The sequence below is a fragment of the Oreochromis aureus genome, linkage group 1 (assembly GCF_013358895.1).
Source record: "Oreochromis aureus strain Israel breed Guangdong linkage group 1, ZZ_aureus, whole genome shotgun sequence".
Classification (NCBI taxonomy): domain Eukaryota; kingdom Metazoa; phylum Chordata; class Actinopteri; order Cichliformes; family Cichlidae; genus Oreochromis; species Oreochromis aureus.
In genome coordinates, this window is record NC_052942.1 from 15,660,737 (window position 1) to 15,684,533 (window position 23,797).

The 23,797-nt window shown below is 38.5% G+C and overlaps 1 protein-coding gene and 1 long non-coding RNA gene across 3 annotated transcripts; one reads left to right on the plus strand and one right to left on the minus strand.

The window, feature by feature from the left end:
• LOC116311685 lies at nucleotides 1–23,797 on the plus strand. 2 transcript variants are annotated; one of them, XM_039608913.1, is made up of 15 exons: nucleotides 1–267; nucleotides 2,703–2,958; nucleotides 3,981–4,164; nucleotides 4,279–4,423; nucleotides 19,688–19,750; nucleotides 19,846–19,969; nucleotides 20,079–20,221; nucleotides 20,396–20,458; nucleotides 20,554–20,677; nucleotides 20,789–20,931; nucleotides 21,105–21,167; nucleotides 21,263–21,386; nucleotides 21,496–21,638; nucleotides 21,780–21,917; nucleotides 22,032–23,797. In XM_039608913.1, exons 1-15 carry the CDS (start codon nucleotides 210–212, stop codon nucleotides 22,088–22,090), a joined length of 1,830 nt encoding a protein of 609 aa, XP_039464847.1. In that variant the 5' UTR covers nucleotides 1–209; the 3' UTR covers nucleotides 22,091–23,797. The 2 variants fall into 2 exon arrangements, with proteins under 2 accessions (XP_039464847.1, XP_039464856.1); XM_039608922.1 differs by lacking the exons at nucleotides 1–267; nucleotides 2,703–2,958; nucleotides 3,981–4,164; nucleotides 4,279–4,423 and adding exons at nucleotides 16,889–17,159; nucleotides 18,149–18,401; nucleotides 19,180–19,363; nucleotides 19,445–19,589.
• LOC120438553 lies at nucleotides 15,327–16,886 on the minus strand. Its single transcript, XR_005611989.1, has 3 exons — nucleotides 16,786–16,886; nucleotides 15,927–16,027; nucleotides 15,327–15,444 (listed from the first exon to the last, which is right to left on the minus strand). It is a non-coding gene; the product is annotated as an uncharacterized LOC120438553 (long non-coding RNA).

A 23,797-nucleotide genomic window follows, 5' to 3' on the forward strand; every position in this document is an offset into this window, starting at 1 on the left:
AAAAGGAGAAAAAAAAAAAAATCAAAGATAGCATTGGAAGTAATCGACAGTGGCGGCAGTAACCACCACTTTGAAGTTCCTTAGTCTCACGTCAGCAACTTATGACTCACAAGGCGAAAGCCTATAAAAACACCCAAACTTCGTGCATAGCACCAGGATTGCAGTTTCGTTCCTAAGAAGATTCTTGCTGACTTTTGAGGTGAGACGATATGAACGGAAAAATAAGCCTTCTCCTGCTGAGTCTCATCTTCCTTACATCGACACCAGGTAAGACCTCTTCATATTTTATGGGTGAATTTATTTTTTGTTTAGACAGAATATAAACCTACAGTTCATAATCTGAACAACATTGTTCTTTTATTTAAAAAAAACAAACATTTACAATGAAACGTATATTAAACACTGTTAGAAATGTTTAAGAGTTTAAACTGAGTGCTTAACGGTGTTTTAAGCGTGAATAAAAAAAAAAAAATAAAAAAAAACTAAACAGACAAAAATATGTTTATTCAAAGAATGAATTTGCAGTCTTATTAAAGTATACAAAGCTACTATAAAAATAAACCCACAATATTAGGCATATGAGCAAAGCGTGTGTCAGTACTCATTCGCCAGGCTCCTATCCTTGTGAGTAATATGCCTTTTAAAAGTGATGACAAGTGATGAGATCATTACATTAAAAAGTTATTTTTAAGCAATACTGGTGGAAGATGAATGATTGAAATTCCAAAGCTGACATCTGTAAAGAAATTAATTCAATCAAAAGATCTCCTTCCAACTGACTTTTATCAGTTACAAACAAAACAGTTTTGAAACTGATGAAAGTCTGTTGGAATGAAATGCGATTCAATAAAATGGTGACAATCAAGACAGTGTGGGGAGGTTGTATTTTCCCTCATAGTCACCTGTTGTTGCATCAGGTGTGCAGAGATTTTATTTTTAAGGCAGTATAAAGAAAGCTAAATACAGGCAATGTAAGGCATTTTCATCCTCCGTTTTGTTTTTACTTTCTTCCTCTGATTTCTTTCATTGATGTATGATTAAATTCTTTTTGTCCATTTTATCGTCCCCTGACAAAACATTGCCCCTGCAGCACCCCCACCCTATCCAAGCACTATTCTTTGTGTTATGGTTTCATTATTATTCATATGCCCATCTGACTTCCAGTAAGTCCAGTCTGTATCTGTTTAATTCTGTTTCCTAACTCTGTGTTGAACAACCTTATCAGTGATATAAGGTGGGTCATTGGGGCGTGGGCTTTACAGTACAATCGGTCTTCTTGTCAGAATCTTGCTAAGCCAGTTCCCCCTGCACTCACAACACCCCATCTGGCTAGTTACTTGTTTGGTTGGGCTCCTAAGCTGTCTACCCCTCCATTTATTCCCTAAGATCAGACTGGGCATGGTTATTATAGCTTGCATCATTAGCCTGCTAACCATTCCTTTAGCTCTTCTGCTTAAACGTCAACAGATTAACCACCAGCATAAGTCCACGGCTGCCTAAAGCATTCATGGTCCTGCAAATGTGTCCATCAGTGTACATGTACATTGGACAGTTAGTGGCAAGGGATTTTCGCACACTGCAGATGTGTTCCTGTGTTTTACTTCAAAATTCCAACAGCACATCACTGAATGCAGATGGACTGTGCGTTCAGATTGGTTGACAAGTAGGCTGGAAAAATGAATGAAGCAACCGTTTTCCCTCTTTGTGTGTCCACGGCTGGCTGACGGACCAAAGGCAGCTCAAGCAAGAGTAGCCCATAGACCATTTGGAGCACATACTTTGTACACTGTTTGCATTGACATCAGTGTTTTCTCTTGTGTAGCTGTGCTTTTTTCCTGGAGTTATTTCCTGACGCTTATCTTTTTGGATTTCAGTTTGTCTCCACTTAAATCATCCACACACAAAAAAAAATACTCAGTTCAGTCCTTTGTTCGTGCATCCTTGTTGCCTTTCCATGACTGATATTTTCCCCTTGATTTCTAGGAATTTCACTGGGCAGGTGGCTTTGTTGACAAAATTCCAAAAGTACACAGGGTTTTTCAGGGATAAAACTATCTCCTTCCAAATGAATTTTAACCTACGTCATTGAACTATGAATGAAAAAGAGTTTAAGAAGTTCAGTCTTAAAAATAAAGTTGGACTTTTTTTTGTGGGAATTTCTCATTTATTCTCCTCATTGAGCAGAATTAGTTGGGATGCTGCAGCCAGGAGAAATTATGTTTACAAATGTGTATTTAGGTCAGCGTCTCGTCATACCTGTCAGTGTGCCAACTGAAAGAAGCATGGAGAGAATTCACAGAGCAGAACCTTCAAAATAGCACAGCATACAATAACCATTTACATTCTTTTACATTATTAGGGGAATCTAAAACATTTTTTACATTAAATGTCATACTTATTTCTCTAATTCTGATTCTTTACCGAGCCCCTCAATAATCCCTCTGTCTGCAACAAGTTATTATAGCCCCTGCACCAAAACCCCCCCACAATTTTCTTATTAGCCAGTTTCTGGAAGCCTGCTAAGGCTGTACTGCCTGCCCTTTGTGGTAATGCTGTGGCATTTAAAGATATCTGTGACATTAGCTCAGGGTAAAAGTAGAAAACTGCTAGTGACTGCACTGTGAAGCCTGAGTTTCATTAACCAGACAAATATAATCTTTTTAGACTAAAGCAAAGCTTTTTTTTTCACATGTCATTGACAGGTGTGTGCCCACTGAGTTTCCAGGAAGTACATGTCAAGGCAGGTGAGATGGCAGTACTGCAGTGCCCTTCTTACAGAGGGTACAGTGATGGAGATGCTGAGGTGTTCTGGACCAGTCACACCGTGGATGAAATGAAACTCTTCAACATGTCAACATCAGCTGAGCAGAGGCAGATGGGTGTGCTGGTTCATGGAAGAATCCTTGTCATTCTCAGAGTTTCAGTAAACCATCAGGGAAATTACTCCTGCTCTTTTCGGTAAAATTTAATACAATTCCCACAGTAATGGTTTCATTATCTAAGACTGACATCAAACAAAAGTCGTGCCCACACACTGACATAAAGTACTATTTCCTATATGACAGGATAGCAGAGCAAGTTTTACTTGTATTACATTTTAAGGTTGTTATTGAACATCACGGCACCAGAAAAGCACTTTTTATATTTGTACTGAACCAGGTCGCTTGTGGGCATTATATACCTTTCAGCATGCATTATTGCAAGCTTGTGTAACACGTTGCCAAAAAATCTTTCAAGTTTTGTTCCGTCTGATCTCAGGACAGTTTTTCGCTTTGCCTCAGTGCATTGACAAAGAGTTTTGAATCATAGAAGATGACTGTGTTTGTGGATTGTGTTGTTCTTTGCATGGTGGTGCTTTAACCTGCATTAGTGGATGGCAAAAGTGTTCCTGAGCCCATGCTGTGATTTTCATGGTAAATTAAATTTAAACCAGTGCTGCCTGCAGGCCTAAAGTTAAAATCACGATTTTCATGTGTAACGCAAGAAACACTTCCATCTCAACCTTTTATTGGTTGAAAAGTGTTTTGTTGAATTTTGTTGAGACATGACATCAAATTCAAAATTTTTCCTAAAATGGTAGATCTCACTCAAAACATTTGTTTTCTGAGTTCTGTTGTGAGTAAAATAAATAAATCAGGTAAAATAAATTCAGACAAAGGCACACAAGAAGCATGAGTGTATCACAGGTCATCAGGTTTCATCTTCTGTGGGTCAGAGAAGAGTCTCTCAGTAATCCAGCATTAAAGGAATGGATTACTGAAGGTGAAGCTGAGAGGGATTTTTATACAGAATCCCGGAAATGTTAGTTTCATTTCACTGTTTGCAGCACAAAACTTTCTCAGCTAATAATAAATCCTGATGGACAAATAGCTCACTAAGTAGATGAACACTTCTCTTACTTTCACATTTTTTTTTTTCATTTTGCTTGTTGCTCAGAAGGAAATTAAAAACTTCCTGTTACTGTTTTCTTTCCTTGGTAGGAATTCCAGCAGACGGTCCTGGATAAGCCTCAAAGTATACACAGCACAGTCCAGAGAGTGTGAACAAATGAACCAGAGCTTTAAAGAATGTTACACAGAGGAGTCCTACAAGTTGTACTGCCCTGAAAAAAATGTTTCCTTTAACACCCTGAATATCACCACAAGTGGCATCACATGGCACAAGGTAAACTGAGCAGATTATGTGAATGAGATCAAACTGTAAAATATTGTTACGGGATTTTAATGTTTTACCAAATTTGACTCCTGACTGCTTAAAAATTGAGCTTATATGTTGTAGGAGGGCGGGTCATCACCAAAAGACGGTTACTTCCCAAGTGTGAAAAAAGAGGACAGTGGCATCTATACCTGCACCCGGTTTTACCTGTATGATGGTCAAATATATAACATGACCTCTACGGTGAAACTTGATGTCCAACCAAACAGTAAGAAAAACACATTTTGCTAATGTTTATTTTCAGTGATTTAATATGTGCTTTTCAAAGGTTTTATTCCTTTACAATTGTGCAGAAATAACTGAGAAAGCAGTGATAATTTCACCAGAGAACAAGCAGGTATTTGAGGTAGATTTAGGTGAGTTATTGTCTATATTCATACACCTTCACACTCTTGGTTAAACCTTAAATGTTAATCGTTTATAACAATCTGTGTTAACTCTGCTTTTTCTAGGCTCAACAGTGGTGATTGATTGTAAAGCAGTTATGATGTCAGACTTTGATGACTTGTTTTGGTTAAGTGGAAGTTCATTTTTCGATGCAGACACTAGTCTACCAGTTTCCTATAATGATACACGGTAAATATTTCACACACAGGTCCACTGTGGGTCACACTGATGTTATATGTAGTTACATCAGCACAGATATGAATTCTGCTTTTACATCTGCCTCAGTCCTTTTCTTCTCAGGGTCAACAGCACAGAGGAAATCACCATGACAACATCTCTAATCTTCAGAAAAGTTTCAGAGGACGATCTGTCAAAAAATTATACCTGTAAACTGCAATCTGACTATGAAACAAACTTTGTCACCATCACCCTAAAACAAAAAGGTATGGCCAGCTGAATATTTTGAGTACTTAATAATACTCTTTAATGTGTTTATTTATTAGATGAGCTAATTTATAAAATAATTTAGAAAATCCCCATCACTTCCTACAGCTGCTCCTTCCTCTTCCTTTGTGGCTTTATGTATTGTGGGCTTTGTGCTGGTGCTGATGGTACTAACAGCAGTTATTTATGCAAAGTTTAAAGTCGACATCACGCTTTTGCTTCGTCAAATTCTTGGCTGCCATCGAACCATCCCAGGTAGTATTCATACATTTTGCTAATTCAAACATCGTCTGTGTTCACATTCTTGTCAGAACTGCAAAAATCTGCTTTATTGCATCCACTTTTAAAACAACATTTTTGTTTTGTTTTGTTTTTTTGAATTAGATGGAAAAAGCTACAACGCCTGCTTGATGTATTACAAGAGTAGCACAGATCAAGGACTAAGTGAAGATGACAGAAAAAGGCTGGAGAGTGAAATGAAGAACAGATTTGGTTACAGTCTCTGTCTCTACAGTCCTGATGTTGTACCAGATAGAGGTGCTTACATTTTTCATATTTTTACATAATTGTTATTCTAAATTTAGTACTTACAAATTCAAACAAGGGGAAAACAACGCAATCTGATTTGTGCTTGTCTGCTCCTGTAGGAGAGGCTGTCTTACACTGCATAAAGCAGAGTCAGACAGTGGTTCTGGTCCCCTGCTCAGAAGATTCTGGTTCAGGAGTCGACCTGCTGAATAGTATCCAAGCATCCCTCAAGAAGTTGCAGACTCACGTGGTTTTGATTAAAACTCAGACAGCCGGAGTCTTGAGCAGAAGTTCATCTTCAGAGGCCTTAAAACTCTGGAAGGCTGCAGACTGTGTCACCTGGAAGGGAAAAAGCTCCATGCTGCCCTCTTCCGCCTTCTGGAAGCAGCTACGTTATTACCTACCTCCCCGCAGAGGCGCCCAGAGCTTTAATATGACTGTACAGTATTTAGGATGTAAGACTGTAATTCCTCCAGTGAACACACGTAAAGGAAGCTCTTAAAACATGTGGTTATCCTATTTGGTCTTTCATCAAGTCAACAAAGAGAGGCACAGAGAAGACGATCAGACAGCAATTAGGGAGGATCAGAAAGATAAACACAACAGTATTGTCATCCCCTATGTAGCATCTTTATCAGAAAAACTCAGGAGAGTCTTCTCCGAGCACAACATCCCAGTGTACTTCAGACCCAGCCACACAAAAACTGGTTCATCCCAAAGACAGAACTCCTAAACAGAAACTTAACAACATAGTGTATGCTGTACAGTGTAGCGAGGAATGCCCAGACCTCTACATTAAAGAGACCAAACAGCCACTTCACAAACGCTTGGGACAACATAGAAGAGCCACCTCGACAGGACAAGACTCGGCTGTCCATCCGCATCTAAAGGACAAAGTCACTCCTTCGAGGACACCAATGTTCACATTTTGGACCGGGAAGATGATTTGAAAGAGTAGTGAAAGAAACCATCTATGTCCACTGTGAATGACGCCTTAACGCCCACTCACATCCTGGCCCTTTTGACCTCAGGAAATCACATGATAGGGTGGGGCTAGGTTTCACTATGAGTTCACCCGAAACCTTGGCTGATTGTGACGTACACCCATTTTCACACCTTGGCTCGTGTGATTAGGTAGAGGATCAACAGGGGGTCCATGTCCCTCTCGGTGGGTTACTCCCACAGAGCTTAAATCCTGGACTCCATCATTTGACCTTAGAACTGAAGAGGTGAAACGTCTTCAAGTAACTTTAAGAAGTCCAGACGCTTTTCTTTCCAAGCTCCTTAGATTGTAAGCTGGAGAAGAGCATCTCACTAATCCGGAAGATCTTCATTTAGTCTGGAAAAAAGCATAACATTTTTTATATTAGAGGAAATATTTATTCATAACCATCACACAAATGTATCTTTTTATACAGACACTTTTATTGCTGGTTATATTTTTATTTTAATAGTGTTATTTTGTATTTTCTTATGCTGATGGGTTTTGTTTATCGTGTTGTCTTTTGATTGCTGGTATTGTTTTTTTATTTTTTCCTTATTTGTACCTTTAGTTAAGTTATACAGTCTTCAAAATAAAAGCAGTATGTTTTAAAACATGAGTAAAGCTCAAAATTATTATTATTATTTCCATTCATTGGGAACACTGCACATTATTTTACATCAAAGCATGATGAAAAAAACTATCAATAGTTCAATTACTTTAGTGTCTGCATTTTTCATTTCATTTTTCAACTTAAATATTTACTCAAGCTGAAAAACCGTTAAGATTTAGCAATCCTGTGAATCACTAAACTAATATTTAGTTGTTTAACCACTGTTTTTGAGAACTGCTTCACATCTGTGTTGCATGGCGTCAACCAACTTCTGAAACCTGTGAACTGGTATGCCAGCCCAGGATGATTTGACAACCTTCCACAATTGCTCTGCATTTCTTGGTTTTTCCTGAGAAACAGCAGGCAATCCCTAGATTAAGGTCCGGGGATTGGGCTGGCCACTCCATAACCTTAGTTTTGTTAGTCTGGAACCAAGATGCTGCTCATTTACTAGTGTGCTTGGGGTCATTGTCTTGTTGAAACACCCATTTCAAGGGCATTTCCATGCTGCCTAACCCTCTTCAGCGTAAGGCAGCATGACCTGTTCAAGTATTTTGATGTAAGAACATTGATCCATGATCCCTGGTATATGATAAATAGTCCCGACACCATAGTAAGAGAAACAGCCCCATATCATGACACTTGCACCACCATGCTTCACGGTCTTCAGAGTGTACTGTGGCTTGAATTCAGTGCTTGGGGGGTCATCTGGCAAACTGTCTGTGGCCCTTGGACCCAAAAAGAACAGTTTTACTTTCATCAGTCCACAAAATGTTTCTCCATTTCTTTTTAGGCCAGTCGATATGTTCTTTGACAAATTGTATCGTCTTCAGCACGTCTTTTTTTTTTTTAGTAGTGGGACTTTGCAGGGGCTTCTTCCTGATAGATTAACCTCACACAAGCATCTTCTAATTGTCACAGTACTCACAGGTAACTTCAGACCGTCTCTGATCTCCCTGGAGCTGATCATTGGCTGAGTCTTTGCCATTCTGGCTATTGTTCGATCCATTCGAATGGTAGTCTCTCTGGTTTGGCTTTCCATTTTAAAGCATTGGAGATCATTTTATCTGAGCAGCTTATGATTTTCTGCACTTCTTTATATGTTTTCCCCTCTCCAATCAATGTTTTGATTAAAGCACGCTGTTCTTCTGAACAATGTCTGGCATGACCCATCTTTCTCAGGTTTTCAGAGAGAATTGCATGTGCAACATGTGCTGGCTTCAAGGGCCATATGAATGACACCTGTTTCTTCACATAATTAATGACCTCACTGATTGGACTCCACACTGCTATTATTTTGAACACTCCCCTTTCACTTAATTATTCAATTACACAGACTCAGGTGCATTCATATCACTAATGTTGGGTCTGCTGGTCTATCTGACTCTACTGCACCTACTGATAAATTATTTGCCTTGTAATAATACGATTTATACCAAAAACACTGAGTGATCTGGTTAGTTATGTTGGACCGCTATTATTTTGAACAAACTGTGAATGACTTTAGGTTTAGTAGTTCCCTTTATTGTTCCCATTCTTTTCCTTCACTTTTATCTGTGTTTTTTTCATCTTTCTTCTTCTCCTGTTTAGATATCTTTCCCCACTCAGTTGTGTATCTCTGTTTTATTTTGTTATTCCCTGTGTCTTTAACTTTAACTTTCCTGTCTTGTTTGGTTAGTTGTCTTCAGTTGTCTTCTCCACCCTTTTCCACTTCCCTCATTACATTTTGAACGTATTGTCCCATTCTCCCCTTGTACTTTGTTGTTGTCCCGCTAAGCCTTCTGGTTCTGTATCCATATGTTTAATGATTTCTGGAGACATTGGATTCCCAGCCTTTCATTTACATATTCTTTGGTTTTCTGGACTTTGTATTTCATATTAAAGCTTTGCGTTTGCGATGGCAGAAATGAAGCGTTCGAGAGATCAAATCATTTGGAACAGCCGTTTTGGAAAAAGATTTGATCTTTTGGAGAATTTGGAACACACTACAGCGCCATCTGGTGGCCAAATAAATTGGATTTTAAATTATTGCACTCAATAAATTCCAATTTTTTCATGTCTCTTTGTCTTTTTGTCTATCACCTTTTCTGTTAGTTTATAGTATTATTTGTATGGAAGGATATTTTGTTTGAACCAGTCAGTAATTGTAGGTTGTGCTTCTGTACATAAAGACGTCAATCAGTATTTGTAGGGTGTGTTTATGCACGTTTAATTATTTTTATTAAGAAAAACAACGTGTTCAACATTACTTAGACAATTTTTTTTTTGCACTAAATCTCTCCTGCTTTGACTAATATTCTCTCTTGGGAGACTGATGTGGTTGGAGTGGAAAGATTGGCCAGCTGGAATAGATGAGGGAATATGGTGGCATGTTGGTTCAGTAATCCAGACGGTCATCTCCTCTTGGTACATATAGGGCTTAGAGGCAGTGTTGAACCTCAACAGTAGCATTATCTGTGACACCCTATCCATGGTTGGTTCACCTACCCTGCTGTCAAAAACATCCCAGAGGCTCTCTTCATCGTGTTCTGTGGTCTCTTGTACTGTAGTGCCTGATGCTGATTGTACACAAGCACTTAGTCAAAAACTAGTTTTGCCCTCCAGAGCCTGCAGCCCAGTGAATCTACAACTAACTTTTAGTGCACATTTTTCTTGAGGGTTGAGATGGATAAGCCCTTTTTGATGTCATCAAGGCAGCCTGTGGCTTGGGCTACCATTATTTGCCTCCTGACGTGATGTCACGCTGTCAGTGATCCCACTTTACCTGTCAGTAGACATCATTCCTTGAATGACAAACTAATGACGATTTTGAATTGATTACTCCCCAAACATGAGCCACAGCTTTTCTGTCACTGCAACTTATCTTTGATCATGTCCTTCATTTCATTTTTAAATTAAATGTCTGGCCACAAATCAAGACATGTCATTTTAATTCTCCCCAAACATACGGAGGCTGAGCTTGGGGGCCACCTAGTGGCTGTGGGGGCTCAATGTAGCTACAAATTCACCACCCAACAAAATATGGGTCTTAGTAATGAGGAACCGGGGAGCATAGGCAATGCGTCTGCATCAGAAGACAGAGGAGCTCAGTCACACAAAAAGTCAAAGGAACACTGCTTCATACAACATTGGACAATTTTATCCACATTTCTTTTGAAAAGTGGATATTTTATAACATATAAAAAGGTTCCATCACTTTTTTCCTAATGAAATGAATTTAAACAGGCACCTGTTTGGAAAAATCTGGATGGTGGAGGAGCATGTTATAGGTCTGGAATCTATCCTTCATGACCATTGTCTCGCTCACAAACCTGTTAACATCAACTAGGCATGTTTTGTTGTCTTATTGTTAGCAAGTAAATCATGAAAGTGGTTCTCAGAAGAGGAAGCAGAGCAGAGAGAGGATGAGTTTGCTGTCAGGACTTTGGATCTGAGCAATGCTGTCATTGACTTTGCTGTGAGCAAGGCTTGAAAGACGAAGTTCTGATGGGTGAGTAGTTTGCCTTTGTGTCTATGTGAAGGACTGAAACATTGCTACCAATTATATGTTGAAAATATATGTTGTAATACATGTGAGTCCGTGCCACATCTAGAAGCTGGTCCACTGGAAAAGCTCATTGAATGAGCAATTCTTTAAATGAGTGTGATTGTTTGTCGTGATGACCTCATCCAGTCTGCGAAGACCTGTTGTTCTCTCTTTTTTTCAGTGCTTGTAGAGATCACAGTTGTCTTTGTGTTACTTCAGCAAGGCTAAATCGCTTTTGGGGATTTTGGTAGTTTAGTTGAAAAATATGATTTGGGGTTAGAGCATAAGCTTAGATATGTGTGTCCACTCGCCTCACCTCTGACTGCAGTTGTTGTCCATGATGCTGATCAAAAGCTGAAATTATACTATTGATTTTATTTATTATGCTACTGCTGTGTTTGCTCCAGTACAATGTGAGCCCAAAAATATCTTCACTGGGACCTGTCATAGAGTTGATATGCCCGTGGAAGTAAAATGAAGCGAGATGAATTCAGAAGCATAGCCATGCTCACACATTTTGCTCAATAAAACAAACACAAACACAAAACAAGCAAGAACATCCCACTATTATCTCATAAAACACATGCTACTGTACTGATGTCTTGTGGTCTCATGCACAACTCTAATGTATCCAGCATTAACACATCTTTGGACTTCATGCTCAGAATTCCAGGGTAAAATAAACAAATGAAAGTTGAACTCCAAATCTTTTATCTGCTTCATTCACAGTGGAATAAAGAGGTAACAGGCTTCACCTACACATGAAAATCAACCTTATTTGTAAGTTCAATAAGGAAGCTCTCATCTGTCTGCAAAATCATGAATGAAACTCTTCAAACAAATCTTTCCTCTAAAGATGATTATTTAGCTGTTTCTAATACTCTTTGAAATAAAAACGTTCAAGATTGTCCAATAATTAGCTAAAACAACTGGGCGAAGTGGTTTTAAAGTAATGGTATAATTACTGGCTCCAAGCCTTCAGGAGCCCCCGTGATCCAATTTGCATATCAACTTTTAAATCATTGTAGAATTGAAACCAAATAAGCTAGAGCAATCATTTTATTGATTTTTATTTTACATATGAAAAAGAAGGAGCTTTACTTATATATAGCATGAATTCAACTTGTCCCAAGCTGCAGTTTCCAACTACTAATGGCTTTGACAAAATTGCATAAAAAGCGCATGCAACAACAAAAACATGATCCAGACACACGCTCTGCCAATCTGATCAGCTGTTCATAGGACTTCCTACATTGGAATAATCAATATCACGTTGTCAGCACAAACAATCACATGTCTGTCATTACCTGCGAAAAAAGGAAGTGACATCATTTTCATGGGAAAGGTAGTTTTTTTGTTGTTTGTGTTTTTTCCCCTCCAGGGCCTGTGAAAGGTCCACTGGTGCTATTGAAAGTCATGTTTGACTTTGTCCCTCTTTCTGTATTGTTCCCGGGACGCTTAGGTTTGATTGCACTGTTGGAAATAGTTTATTTTGATGCTGTTTTTTGCAAATTGTGCACAATAATATCCATTTTCATTTTTTGCTGCAATTAATAAAAATTTGTGCATCTCAAAAATGAAATTTAAAGACACTCAAAATAAATTTCCTGTGCTTGGAATCATTTTTTGTTTTTGTTTTTGTTTTTTTGTTTTTTTGCATTTACAATTTTGAGTGGCATATCTTTCATGTTTCTGTAACTAGAAAAAAGTGTAAAAACAAAAACAATTTTCAATTTCATTGTAGTTTACTGCACTTTTTAGCAATTTATTTAGATACTATGGACTTACTGCATACATATTATTAAGATTTGGGATATAACAGTTGTAATGATGCATAAAAGCTTGAAATGCTCCAAAAAATGTCACTATAGCACGTAAAAATCTAAAGATTAGGTCTGGTGGTTCTATGTTGGGCTTAAAAGGGTTAAATGCCTGTAGTAAGTACCCTGTTAACAGAGATAGATTGATCAAATTTTAGAAAGAAGTCATACCATTGATTAATGGTATGACTTCTTTGAGCAGTCTTGTAGGGATGGGGTTTAATAGACATGTTGATGGTTTGGAAGAAGTAATTATTGGAGTCAGCTTGGAAAAATCAAGTGCTCTCATTTTAAGCTGTGTTTGTAATTTTGTGGAACCAGGAGTGTGAGCATAGCACGAGCCACTGGGTCCAAGTCCTCCATCATATCTGACACCAGTTCCACAGACAATTCCCAGGACAAGTCCCTTGGCATCCATCTGGTCTGACCTATCCGTCCTGTTACTCCTGTTGAAGCTCTGCTGTCTTCATGCTTGTGCCACTTCTGCACATGCTCTGTGGCTGCCTGACTGCCCTCACCTCCCATCTTTTACACAGAGTGAGCGCGTGCGACAATTTCATTGATTAAGATGGGGGTAGGACATAAACACTTTTCAAAATAAAAGCATACAAAATATATACAAACATGGTCTAAGGAGCTTGGAAAGAAAAGCGTCTGGACATCTTGAAGTTGCTTAAAGACTTTTCACCTCTCATCCGAGACGCTTCTTCAGTTCTAAGGTCAAATGGTGGAGAGTCCCAGACTTAAGCCCTATGGGAGTGTTCCCCCCAAGAGGGACAAAGGACCCCCTATCAATCCTCTACCTAATCAAACAAGCCAAGGTGTGAGAACGAGTGTGGGTCACAATCAGCCTAGGTTTCGGGTGAACTCATTGTGAAACCTAGCCCCACCCTATCATGTGATTTATGAGTTTTCCTAAACTCCTAAACAGAAACTTAACAACATAGTGTATGCTGTACTGTGTAGCGAGGAATGCTCAGACCTCTACACTTGAGAGACCAAACAGCCACTTCATAAACGCATGGCACAACACAGAAGAGCCACCTCCACGGGACAAGACACGGCTGTCTATCTCCATCTAAAGGACAGAGGTCACTCCTTTGAGGACATTTTGGACAGAGAAGACGGATGGTTTGAAAGAGGAGTGAAAGAAGCCATCCATGTCCACTGTGAATGACCATCTTTGAACAGAGGCGGTGGTTTACGACACCAACTGTCTGCCATCTATGTTCCAGTGTTGAGATCCCTTCCCAGACGCCTTAATCCCCACTCACATCCTGGGCCTTTTGACTTCAGGAAATCACATGATAGGGTTGGGCTAGGTTTCACTATGAGTTCACCCGAAACCTTGGCTGATTGTGACCTACACCTGTTTTCACACCTTGGCTCGTGTGACCTTAGAACTCAAGAAGCTTCTCGGATGAGAGGTGAAACGACTTCAAGCAACTTAAAGAAGTCCAGACGCTTTTCTTTCCAAGCTCCTTAGACTACGATGGCCTGGACGATTGAGAACCTTCACGGATATATACAAACATGCATAAAACCATACTGTAAAACCAAACCAATAAAACACACTAAACAAAACATTAAAACCACTTTAACCCCATAACAAAATGTTGAGGAATATGGACAGTTTACTGTCATTTTCTTAAGGTTTCAGCTCTTTAAATAGATTTTTTAATTCATGAATCTAATCTTTTTTCTTAAAACTTAATAAATCGATGAATCACTATGGATCGTCTTAATAGACTTTATAATGTGCTTGAATAAACAGATCTACTATTATTGCATTTCCTATGGGGACTTCTAAAATTTGATTTGAGAGTATTCTGGGAACTTTTTTGTGGTGTCTGTTTAAAAAAAAGAAACAGTTTCTTCTTTCAAATCTAAGGTAAGATCCACTTCTTTAGATCTGTTATGCTGTTGCATGTGACAAAGTAAAGGGGTAACAATATTTCAAGACTAGTTGTATCATAGAAGATTTATAAAAAAATAAAATCACAAACACACACACATTTTTATGTAAAGTAGATAAAGGGGTTATACATATGTGGAAATATGTAGGATCTTTCTCTGGCTTAGGGCCAATGTGCTAGCAATGACAAGTGTAGCTCAGACAAGAAATGGCCTGATGTTGGACTGCATGACTAAATTAACCAGTTCCTCATTCTTACCAGGAAATCATTGCTCAAGTTCACAGATCACTCAATCCATACAAGGAAATACAAATTTCCTTTTAAGATCCTCTAACTCAGAAGAACAGCTGACCAACGTATGTGCTCCACAAGTCAATTCCAAAACGAATCCATCTGTAGATGTCTGTGTAAACATGCTGTTACAGACAGGGGAGCCTGGAAAGCATCATGTCGTTCTAACTGACAAATGTGGTGTATGTGTGGTTTGATGGAGGTGTAAACCACTGTAAGAACTGCTTTAAAAATATCATGCACTATATGAAACTGCCTTTGGTGTGGCTTTCTACCATTTCTTCATGGTCTCGAAATAATCTAGCTTGCTTCCCCAGCATGCAGGCCACTGCCACAACACGTTGCAGGTGCTCCCTACTTTCATGTATTTCAGTGAAACTTGCATTTTCTATCTGATGTAAAACACTGCCTGAAACAGACTTGCTTTAAAGTTATTTCAGGAAACTACATGTTTTTTTTAAAGAGGTCGAGGTCTTTGTCTTTAACTTTAGACCCTCCTTAGGACCTAAAAATAGCCTGTGGAGGGGAACGGGGGGTCTGCAGTTTTTCATACAAGTTTAACATTTCAGTGGTGAACTTACACATGGCTGTAGCTCAGGAGGCGGAGCAGATCAGATCTACTAATCAGGAGGTTGGTGATTCAGCGCCTGGCTGCTTGGGCAAGATGTTATCCTGAAGTTGCTCTCCTATGCATCTGTTGGAGGGTGAATGTTAGAAAGCACCTAAACAGAAAAAAGTGCTTCTTTGAGAACAGGTGAATGGGGAATGATGTATAAAGCTCTTTGAGTGCTCAGCTATGAAAGAACTATTCCAGGTTTGTTCTGATATGCTGCATTTGGTTACACCAAGCATCTCTACTTTGGCCCTGCCTGTGCAAGGGACATTGGTCTAGACATCTTGTGATTTGTTCAGATGCAGTTTTTCTAAATATAAGCCATGTGCTCTTCTTAGAAAGAGCAGGCTTTCTCTTTGCAAGCCTTCCAAACAAGTCAGTCCTTTTCTAACTGTGCTATCATGAACTTTAATATTTCACATGGTAACTGAGCCCTGAGATGTAGCTCTTGTTTGTTTATTGTCCCAATCTCCCACCCAGCTTATTTCTAAGTGTTCCCATCGAAGCATAAAATATTTTTATCGTATCTTTAGTGATTTGTTAATCACAGATGATTTGAAAGACATCCTTTTCTGAATTTATTGCTCTTACTTGTGATGGTATTTTCATATTCTTTTGGTTTTCGAAGGAAAAAACCACCGAAAACCAGTTGGCAGAAGCAGGGATGTTACTGCAGAGGTCACTTTCACATCCTGAAAGTAAAAGGATATGAAAGCTTTTGGGTCAAAAATTCTTAGTTCTCAGGCTTATCAAATCACAAACACTGCAAAAAGAAAAAGAAAAAAAAAGTTTTGCATTACCACTGTGTTACTGGACTGAGAGCTGCATTTTTTAAAGTATTCATGTCAGTGTGAAGGAACTTTATTTACTGGCCAGGCTGCTACTGCAGATTTGTTTGCATGGGACTGACCACGTCCAGTTTTTGTATGCATTCAAAGTAATACGTTTCTGGAACAATCTTATCAGTAGCTTCAAACTTCCCATAACCATTTAATTACCTACAGGACTCTGCACTTCACACATATCAGGTGCTGCACATGTTCTAAAGCCCTTCATGGCCACTTTGTCCCAAGTAAAGCTCTCTCTCTCTCTCTCTCTCTCTCTCTCACACACACACACACACACACACACACACACACACACAATCCAGGCAAGCTGTGCTTACAAACAAAGAGATATGTGGGTGGAATCATATCTCTGTCAAACGTTTCGGACAACAAACACACACACACACACACACACACACACACACACACACACACACACACACACACAAATCATTCACCATTAAAGTAGTGCAGGGACAATTGTCGGTATATCCACTGCTACACGGCAAATAATAACTGTTGATAATTAATTCTGTAAATTGTATTTTCATAAAATGTGCACAAATACGGTTTAAAACAGGTTTTTGTTGCAGCCTGGGTGTGACAGGATTAAAGGAACTAACCTGAAATGGCCACTAAAGTGACCAACCACATTAGGACCTCTTCCTTTAGGCCCCGCCCTCCACACGGCTCAGTTGATTCGCGCGAAGCATTCTACTCCCAGGCAGACACCTGACAGTGCCACGCTCACAGTAGGCACTCTCGCGCGTGCGATCTCTTATTTGTGCGCGCCCCTGAGTTTTACTTTCGAGGATCTCATTTTCGCTCGTGATTATGTATTTTTTTCCTCTCGTGGATATGTTTGTCACTATTTCTTTCTTGGGGAAGTGAAAAGTTTCACTTTCTGTATGGTTGCTGCAGTGTGTCTTTATAGGTGTTCCTCAGACTGACGATATGAATGGAAAAATACTTCTGGTCCTTTTGTTATTCTGGGCAGGTAAGATTTCGACCTTCACATTTTATAGGTGAAGTGAACTTAAGCAAATGGTTCTTAAATCTGTTCCTTTAACAGACCAGTCACATAGCTAGAATTCCCAGGACAGGAGGTCACATACTTGATGACATAATAGCTCAGCTAAGGTTTACTGTGTACTTTACCACCTGTACACCTAGCTATAAAAGGACAAATAATAATTTTGCCTGATTATAAGCACTGGACTCATTTGGAAGAAAGTGGTAAAGAACTGTACACCAACATACTGAACTGAAGATTGAACTGATTACTGATTGGTTCAACAGATATCTCTAAAATGCAGGCTCCTACGTGTAGACATAACACGCAATGAACACAAAAAAGAATTAAATAAAAAGAAAAACAGGTCAGATGTTAAAATGACTTTCTTTATTCCTTCAAAACCTATAATGGCAGTTTTGGAAAAATAAATATGTTCCTGCTGCCACTAGAGGGAGACTTGAGTTCCACGTTAAATATATCTAGCAATAATTACAATGACTTGGCTTCATTTGTGGCTAGCTAAGCTCTACCATGTAAAACTCAGTTGCAATGACGGGGAAGCTGTAGCCTGTGTCTACCAGCTGGTAAGATGGGATGGCTAACAGCCGCACATCAAGCCAAATCACAGTGATGCTCATATGATATCAAAAGGGGCTTATCCCTCTGGTGATGAAGGAAAAAAAGGAAAAGAAGAAAAGTGAAAAAGAAAAATGTGCACAGGATAACAGTTAGTTGTAGATTCACTAGGATAAATCTGCAGCTGCTTTATGATGTGTTTGTTAGCTGTGCTGCCTGCACTCTGTGGTTATATGCTGTGGCATTTAAAGATATCTGTGACATCAGCTCAGGGTAAAAGTAGAAAACTGCTAGTGACTGCACTGTGAAGCCGGAGTTAGATTAATCAGACAAATTTGATCCTTTTGGTCTACAACAGTGCTTTTTTCATATGTCATTATGAATGTCATTGACAGGTGTGTGCCCACTGAGTTTCCAGGAAGTACATGTCAAAGCAGGTGAGATGGCAGTACTTCAGTGCCCTGTGATGGGGTACAGTGATGGAGATGCTGAGGTGTTCTGGACCAGTCACACCGTGGATGAAATGAAACTCTTCAACATGTCAACATCAGCTGAGCAGAGGCAGATGGGTGTGCTGGTTCATGGAAGAATCCTTGTCATTCTCAGAGCTTCAGTAAACCATCAGGGGAATTACTCCTGCTCTTTTCGGTAAAATTTAAAACAATTCCCACAACAATGGTTTTATTATCTAAGACTGACATCAAACAGAGCCACAGACCTGATTTATGAATAGAAGTCGTGCCCACACACTGATATAAACTACTATTTCCTACACTACAGGATAGCAGAGCAACTTTAATCTTGTGGTTACTTTTGAAAGCTTGTTATTGAACATCCTTCAGCACCAGAAAAGTGCTTTTTATCTTTGTCCTGGACCAGGTTACTTGTTGGCATTATGGTGTGAAACATCTATGTGACAATCATCCGAGGTTAGAAGAATCCAAAAGCACAACTGAGGATGCTAGGTTGTCGTAAATGCTAACAAAGTGCAAAGCAAAGATGCAAGGAGTTGAAGTCATGAACTTGGATGAGTTTAAATACCTGGAGTTAATAATTCAGAGCAATAGACAATGCACAAGAGAGGGAAAGGAGAGAGCACAGGAACGGTGGAGCCGGTGGAGACTAGTGTCAGGTGATGTGTGACAGAAGGAGAACAGCAAGAGTGAAGGGGAAGGTTTTACAAGATAGGAGTGAGGCCTGCTATGATGTATGCTTTGGAGACTGTGGAGCTGGCAAAAATAGAGCAGGTGGAGAGTCAAAGATGTGTATGTTTTCACTGGACATGACCAGCATGGCGAGGATCACTAAAGTCATTCACATTCATCTTCTCTGAATTATAAAGACTCTCACTAATAAAACATTAAAGTGATGGATTCCAAAAGAGAAGGAAATTAAACACTTTATATATTTGTTATTTTCTCGACAGTAATTCCAGCAGGCGTTCTTGGATCAACCTCAGAGTATACACAATGGAGTCCAAAGAGTCTGGAAAAATCATCCAGGACTCTAAAACATGTTACACAGATAAGTCCTGCACTTTATATTGCCATGATAACAATATTCTCTTTGATACCTGGAATATCACCAGAAACAGCACTACATGTCACAAGGTAAACAGAGCAGATTGTGTGAATGAGATCAAAGGAGTGTTTTACTGTTTTTTCATATACAACATGTATGCTATGTTGTAGGAGGGCGAGCCATCACCAAAAGACGGTTACTTCTCGAGTGTGAAAAAAGAGGACAGTGGCATCTATACCTGCACCTGGTCTTACCTGTATGATGGTCAAATATATAACATGACCACTATGGTGAAATTTGATGTCCAACCAAGCAGTAAGAAAAACACATTCTGTAAATTTTTATTTTCAAAGACTTTAATATGTGCTTTTCAAAATATCAGCCTTTTTTCTTTTTAAAAAAAAATTGTGCAGAAATAACTAAGAAAGCAGTGATAATTTCACCAAAGAACAACCAGGCATTTGATGTAGATTTAGGTGAGTTATTGTCTATATTCATACACCTTCACACTCTTGGCTAAAGCTTTAATGTTAATCAGTTATAAAATCTGTTAAAACTCTGCTTTTTCTAGACTCTACAGTGGTGATTGATTGTAAAGCAGTAACGTCTTCAGACGCTGATGAATTGTTCTGGTTAAGCGGTGATTCATTTGTGGAGACAAATAGCAGTCTGCCCGTTTTCTATAATTATACATGGTAAATATTTCACACACAGTTTCTATATAACTGATATGTTTTGTATCCATCACAGCTTTGAATTCTGCTTTTAGAGCTGCCTCAATCATGTTGTTCATGTCCTTGTCAGTGTCAACAACACAGAGGAAATCAACATGACAGCATCTCTAGTCTTCAGACAAGTGTCAGAGGAAGATCTGTCAAAAAATTATACCTGTAAACTGCAATCTGACTATAAAACGAGCTTTGTCACCATCACCCTAAAACAAAACGGTATGGCCAGTTGAACACTTTGAGTCATTTTATGAATAAATATGTCAGTGAAACTTGATGTCCAGCCAAGTGGTAATAAAACAAGTTTAGTGACATTTTATTTTCAAAAACTTTAACGTGTGCTTTTCAAAAGGTTTCAGATTTTTGTTTTTTTTTTTGTTTCTTTTTTAATAGAAACGTTTATATCGCCAGTGATCATTTCACCAAAGAACAACCAAGAATTTGATGTAGATTTAGGTGAGTGACTGTCTATATTCATACACCTTCACACTCTTGGCTAAAGCTTTAATGTTAATCAGTTATAAAATCTGTGAAAACTCTGCTTTTTCTAGATTCAACAGTGGTGATTGATTGTAAAGCAGTAACATCTTCGGACGCTGATGAATTGTTCTGGTTAAGCGGCGATTCATTTGTGGAGACAAATAGCAGTCTGCCCGTTTTCTATAATTATACATGGTAAATATTTCACACGCAGATTATATGTAACTGGTATGTTTTATGTATCCATCACAGCTTTGAATTCTGCTTTTAGAGCTGCCTCAATCATGTTGTTCATGTCCTTGTCAGTGTCAACAACACAGAGGAAATCAACATGACAGCATCTCTAGTCTTCAGACAAGTGTCAGAGGAGGATCTGTCAAAAAATTATACCTGTAAACTGCAATCTGACTATAAAACAAGCTTTGTCACCATCACCCTAAAACAAAACGGTATGGCCAATTGAACACTTTGAGTCATTTTATAAATAAATATGTCAGTGAAACTTGATGTCCAGCCAAGTGGTAATAAAACCAGTTTAGTGACATTTTATTTTCAAAAACTTTAACGTGTGCTTTTCAAAAGGTTTCAGATTTTTGGTTTTTTTTGGTTTCTTTTTTAATAGAAACGTTTATATCGCCAGTGATCATTTCACCAAAGAACAACCAAGAATTTGATGTAGATTTAGGTGAGTTATTGTCTATATTCATACACCTTCACACTCTTGGCTAAAGCTTTAATGTTAATCAGTTATAAAATCTGTGAAAACTCTGCTTTTTCTAGATTCTACAGTGGTGATTGATTGTAAAGCAGTAACGTCTTCAGACATTGATGAATTGTTCTGGTTAAATGGCGATTCATTTGTGGAGACAAATAGCAGTCTGCCCGTTTTCTATAATTATACATGGTAAATATTTCACACGCAGATTATATGTAACTGATATGTTTTGTATCCATCACAGCTTTGAATTCTGCTTTTAGAGCTGCCTCAATCATGTTGTTCATGTCCTTGTCAGTGTCAACAACACAGAGGAAATCAACATGACAGCATCTCTAGTCTTCAGACAAGTGTCAGAGGAGGATCTGTCAAAAAATTATACCTGTAAACTGCAATCTGACTATGAAACAAGCTTTGTCACCATCACCCTAAAGCAGAAAGGTATGAATCAGTGAACTCAGAGTAATCTGTATTTTTTTAATGCGTTTATTTATCAATAAAGGGTGTCACCTTCATTCTGACCAAATAAAAGTGTCTTAGTGTGTTGTTAATGTTCTGATTACTCTCCATTACTCCCTACAGCTGTTTCACATCTCGCCATGGGTTTATGCATTTTTCTCGCTGTGTTGATGGTATTAACAGTAGCTATTTATACTATGTTTAAATGCAACATCATTATTTGGCTGCGAAAAAGTCTTGGCTGCGATCACAGAGCCACAGGTGGGATACTATTTCAAACATGTGTTACAGATTCATATTTTTTGTCATTTTAACGATAGCATTTTAATGAAGTGAACTTCAGTGTGATTGTTTGTTGTTCTTTGTTATGATAAGACAGGGAAACTGCATCGTTTGAAGACTCGCTTCTAAACAGAAACAGCAGGAGGCCTTGAATACAGGTTCATCACCAGGGGCCTTACAGCTCTGCGAGGCTGTGTCACCTGAAAGGGTGACACAGGGTGACACAGGTGACACAGGGTGTTACACTCCGCCTCCTTCTGAAAGAAGCTACGCCATTACCTGCCCGTCCCACAGAGAGCACCCAGAGATTTAATATGAATATACAGGTAGATTTACATTCAGAGTTTATTTTAGACACCTGAACATTGCCAGGTGCCAGGCGTCCGCCTAGCAACGAAAAAAAATTAAACATATGTCTCTCTGTGTGATATATGCGTAACATGGGCCTGTACCAGCTCATATAATGTTTATGGACAGCACACATACTGTGCAATGCATCTGCAGACATCCACTCATGTGACAGCCTGCATTTCCCTTTACAAAGGAGAATGTCACAATGTTTCCAGGAAATGGTTAATGTGGTATATTAATCCTGGAAGTTACTCAACTCTAATTCTGTAATGTATTTAACATGTCTTACTTGCTTTAATTTATTGCATCGTAAAGAGCAAAAAGGTTGAAGTTTGTATTGCTCTGAAGTCATTTTCATGCATTATTATGCACGAACACTCCTGGAGGTAAATAACTGGTCAGTTTTGCAACTGTTAATAATGTTCATGTTATGGCGGCTTATCAAACATATTGACTCAACTTACTTTATGTGCAGTCATTTTTAATGTTTTAGTAGTTGATATAATATTTTACTTTATTTGCCTTTCTACTCCTTTGGTTATGACACTGGTATGATTAATTTCATTATCTAAGAGTAAGGATTAAGCTTGAAACTAAGATTTTTATCATAAAAGATTTTTTTTTGTAGTGAATGTTATTACGGGTACATCGTTATTTAAAGGAGAAGTAAAACAAACAAGCAAAAAAAGCAATCATCGAGTGTTAGTAATGATAGAAATGTTTCTTTCTGGCATATTTGTGTAGGTGTATTTTTATTATTTTCTTTTTATAAAACATAAAACTGTGATGGTTGTCTTCAGTCTCTGATGACATCAACCACTGTGCCTTAAGACTCAAAGTACAACATACATCAGGAGAAGTAATTGTAGAAGAAATTGTAGAAAAGGAAAAAAAATAGTGGTTTTACAGAAACACTAATATCCATTGATATTCGTTCTTGGGTTTATGGAGTTCATTATACAAGTCCTGGTGTGACTCTTTAATAGTGGAAAGATTTACCTATACACTGACCTACCTAGTGTGTTTTTACTGATGAGCACAACTGCAGTAGGAGTAACAAATTAATCAATAAAATCAGATATTGTAGAGAATAAAGATGTGTTGATTCCCAGCCAATTTGTTTATCCATTTATTACTGTCACAGTAAATGTGTCTCCTCTGTATGTGGACCCCCGAAAATAATCTCTGTGTGGCATCTTACTGGATGTCTGATTTCAATGCATCTCGAGGACAGAGCAGGCTTGCTGGAGGAGCTATGATAGAGGTCGCACAGGTGTTTTTTTTTCCTGTGCTGTACAGAAGAGGTGTAACAGAAAAGCTGGACTACACAAATCAAATAGACTTTAAAAAAAAGTGTTTCTTTGTATTTATACATTTTTGTTATTAAAGATGATAAACTCTGTGACCAACTTTATGCCCTTCACCATCTGCCAATGTAACATGTACATGTACATGTAACTTGTACACCCTTTTTTTGAAGTCCTATATAAAGACTATTGTTTCTATAA

Bases quoted from the DNA above. Each gene is read 5' to 3' on its own strand.
- LOC116311685 (XM_039608913.1), top strand. From the start codon at position 210: ATGAACGGAAAAATAAGCCTTCTCCTGCTGAGTCTCATCTTCCTTACA. The intron at 4,165-4,278 runs GTAAACTGAGCA...TATATGTTGTAG, and splicing joins GTGGCATCACATGGCACAAG to GAGGGCGGGTCATCACCAAA. The intron at 21,918-22,031 runs GTGGGATACTAT...TGTTATGATAAG, and splicing joins CTGCGATCACAGAGCCACAG to ACAGGGAAACTGCATCGTTT.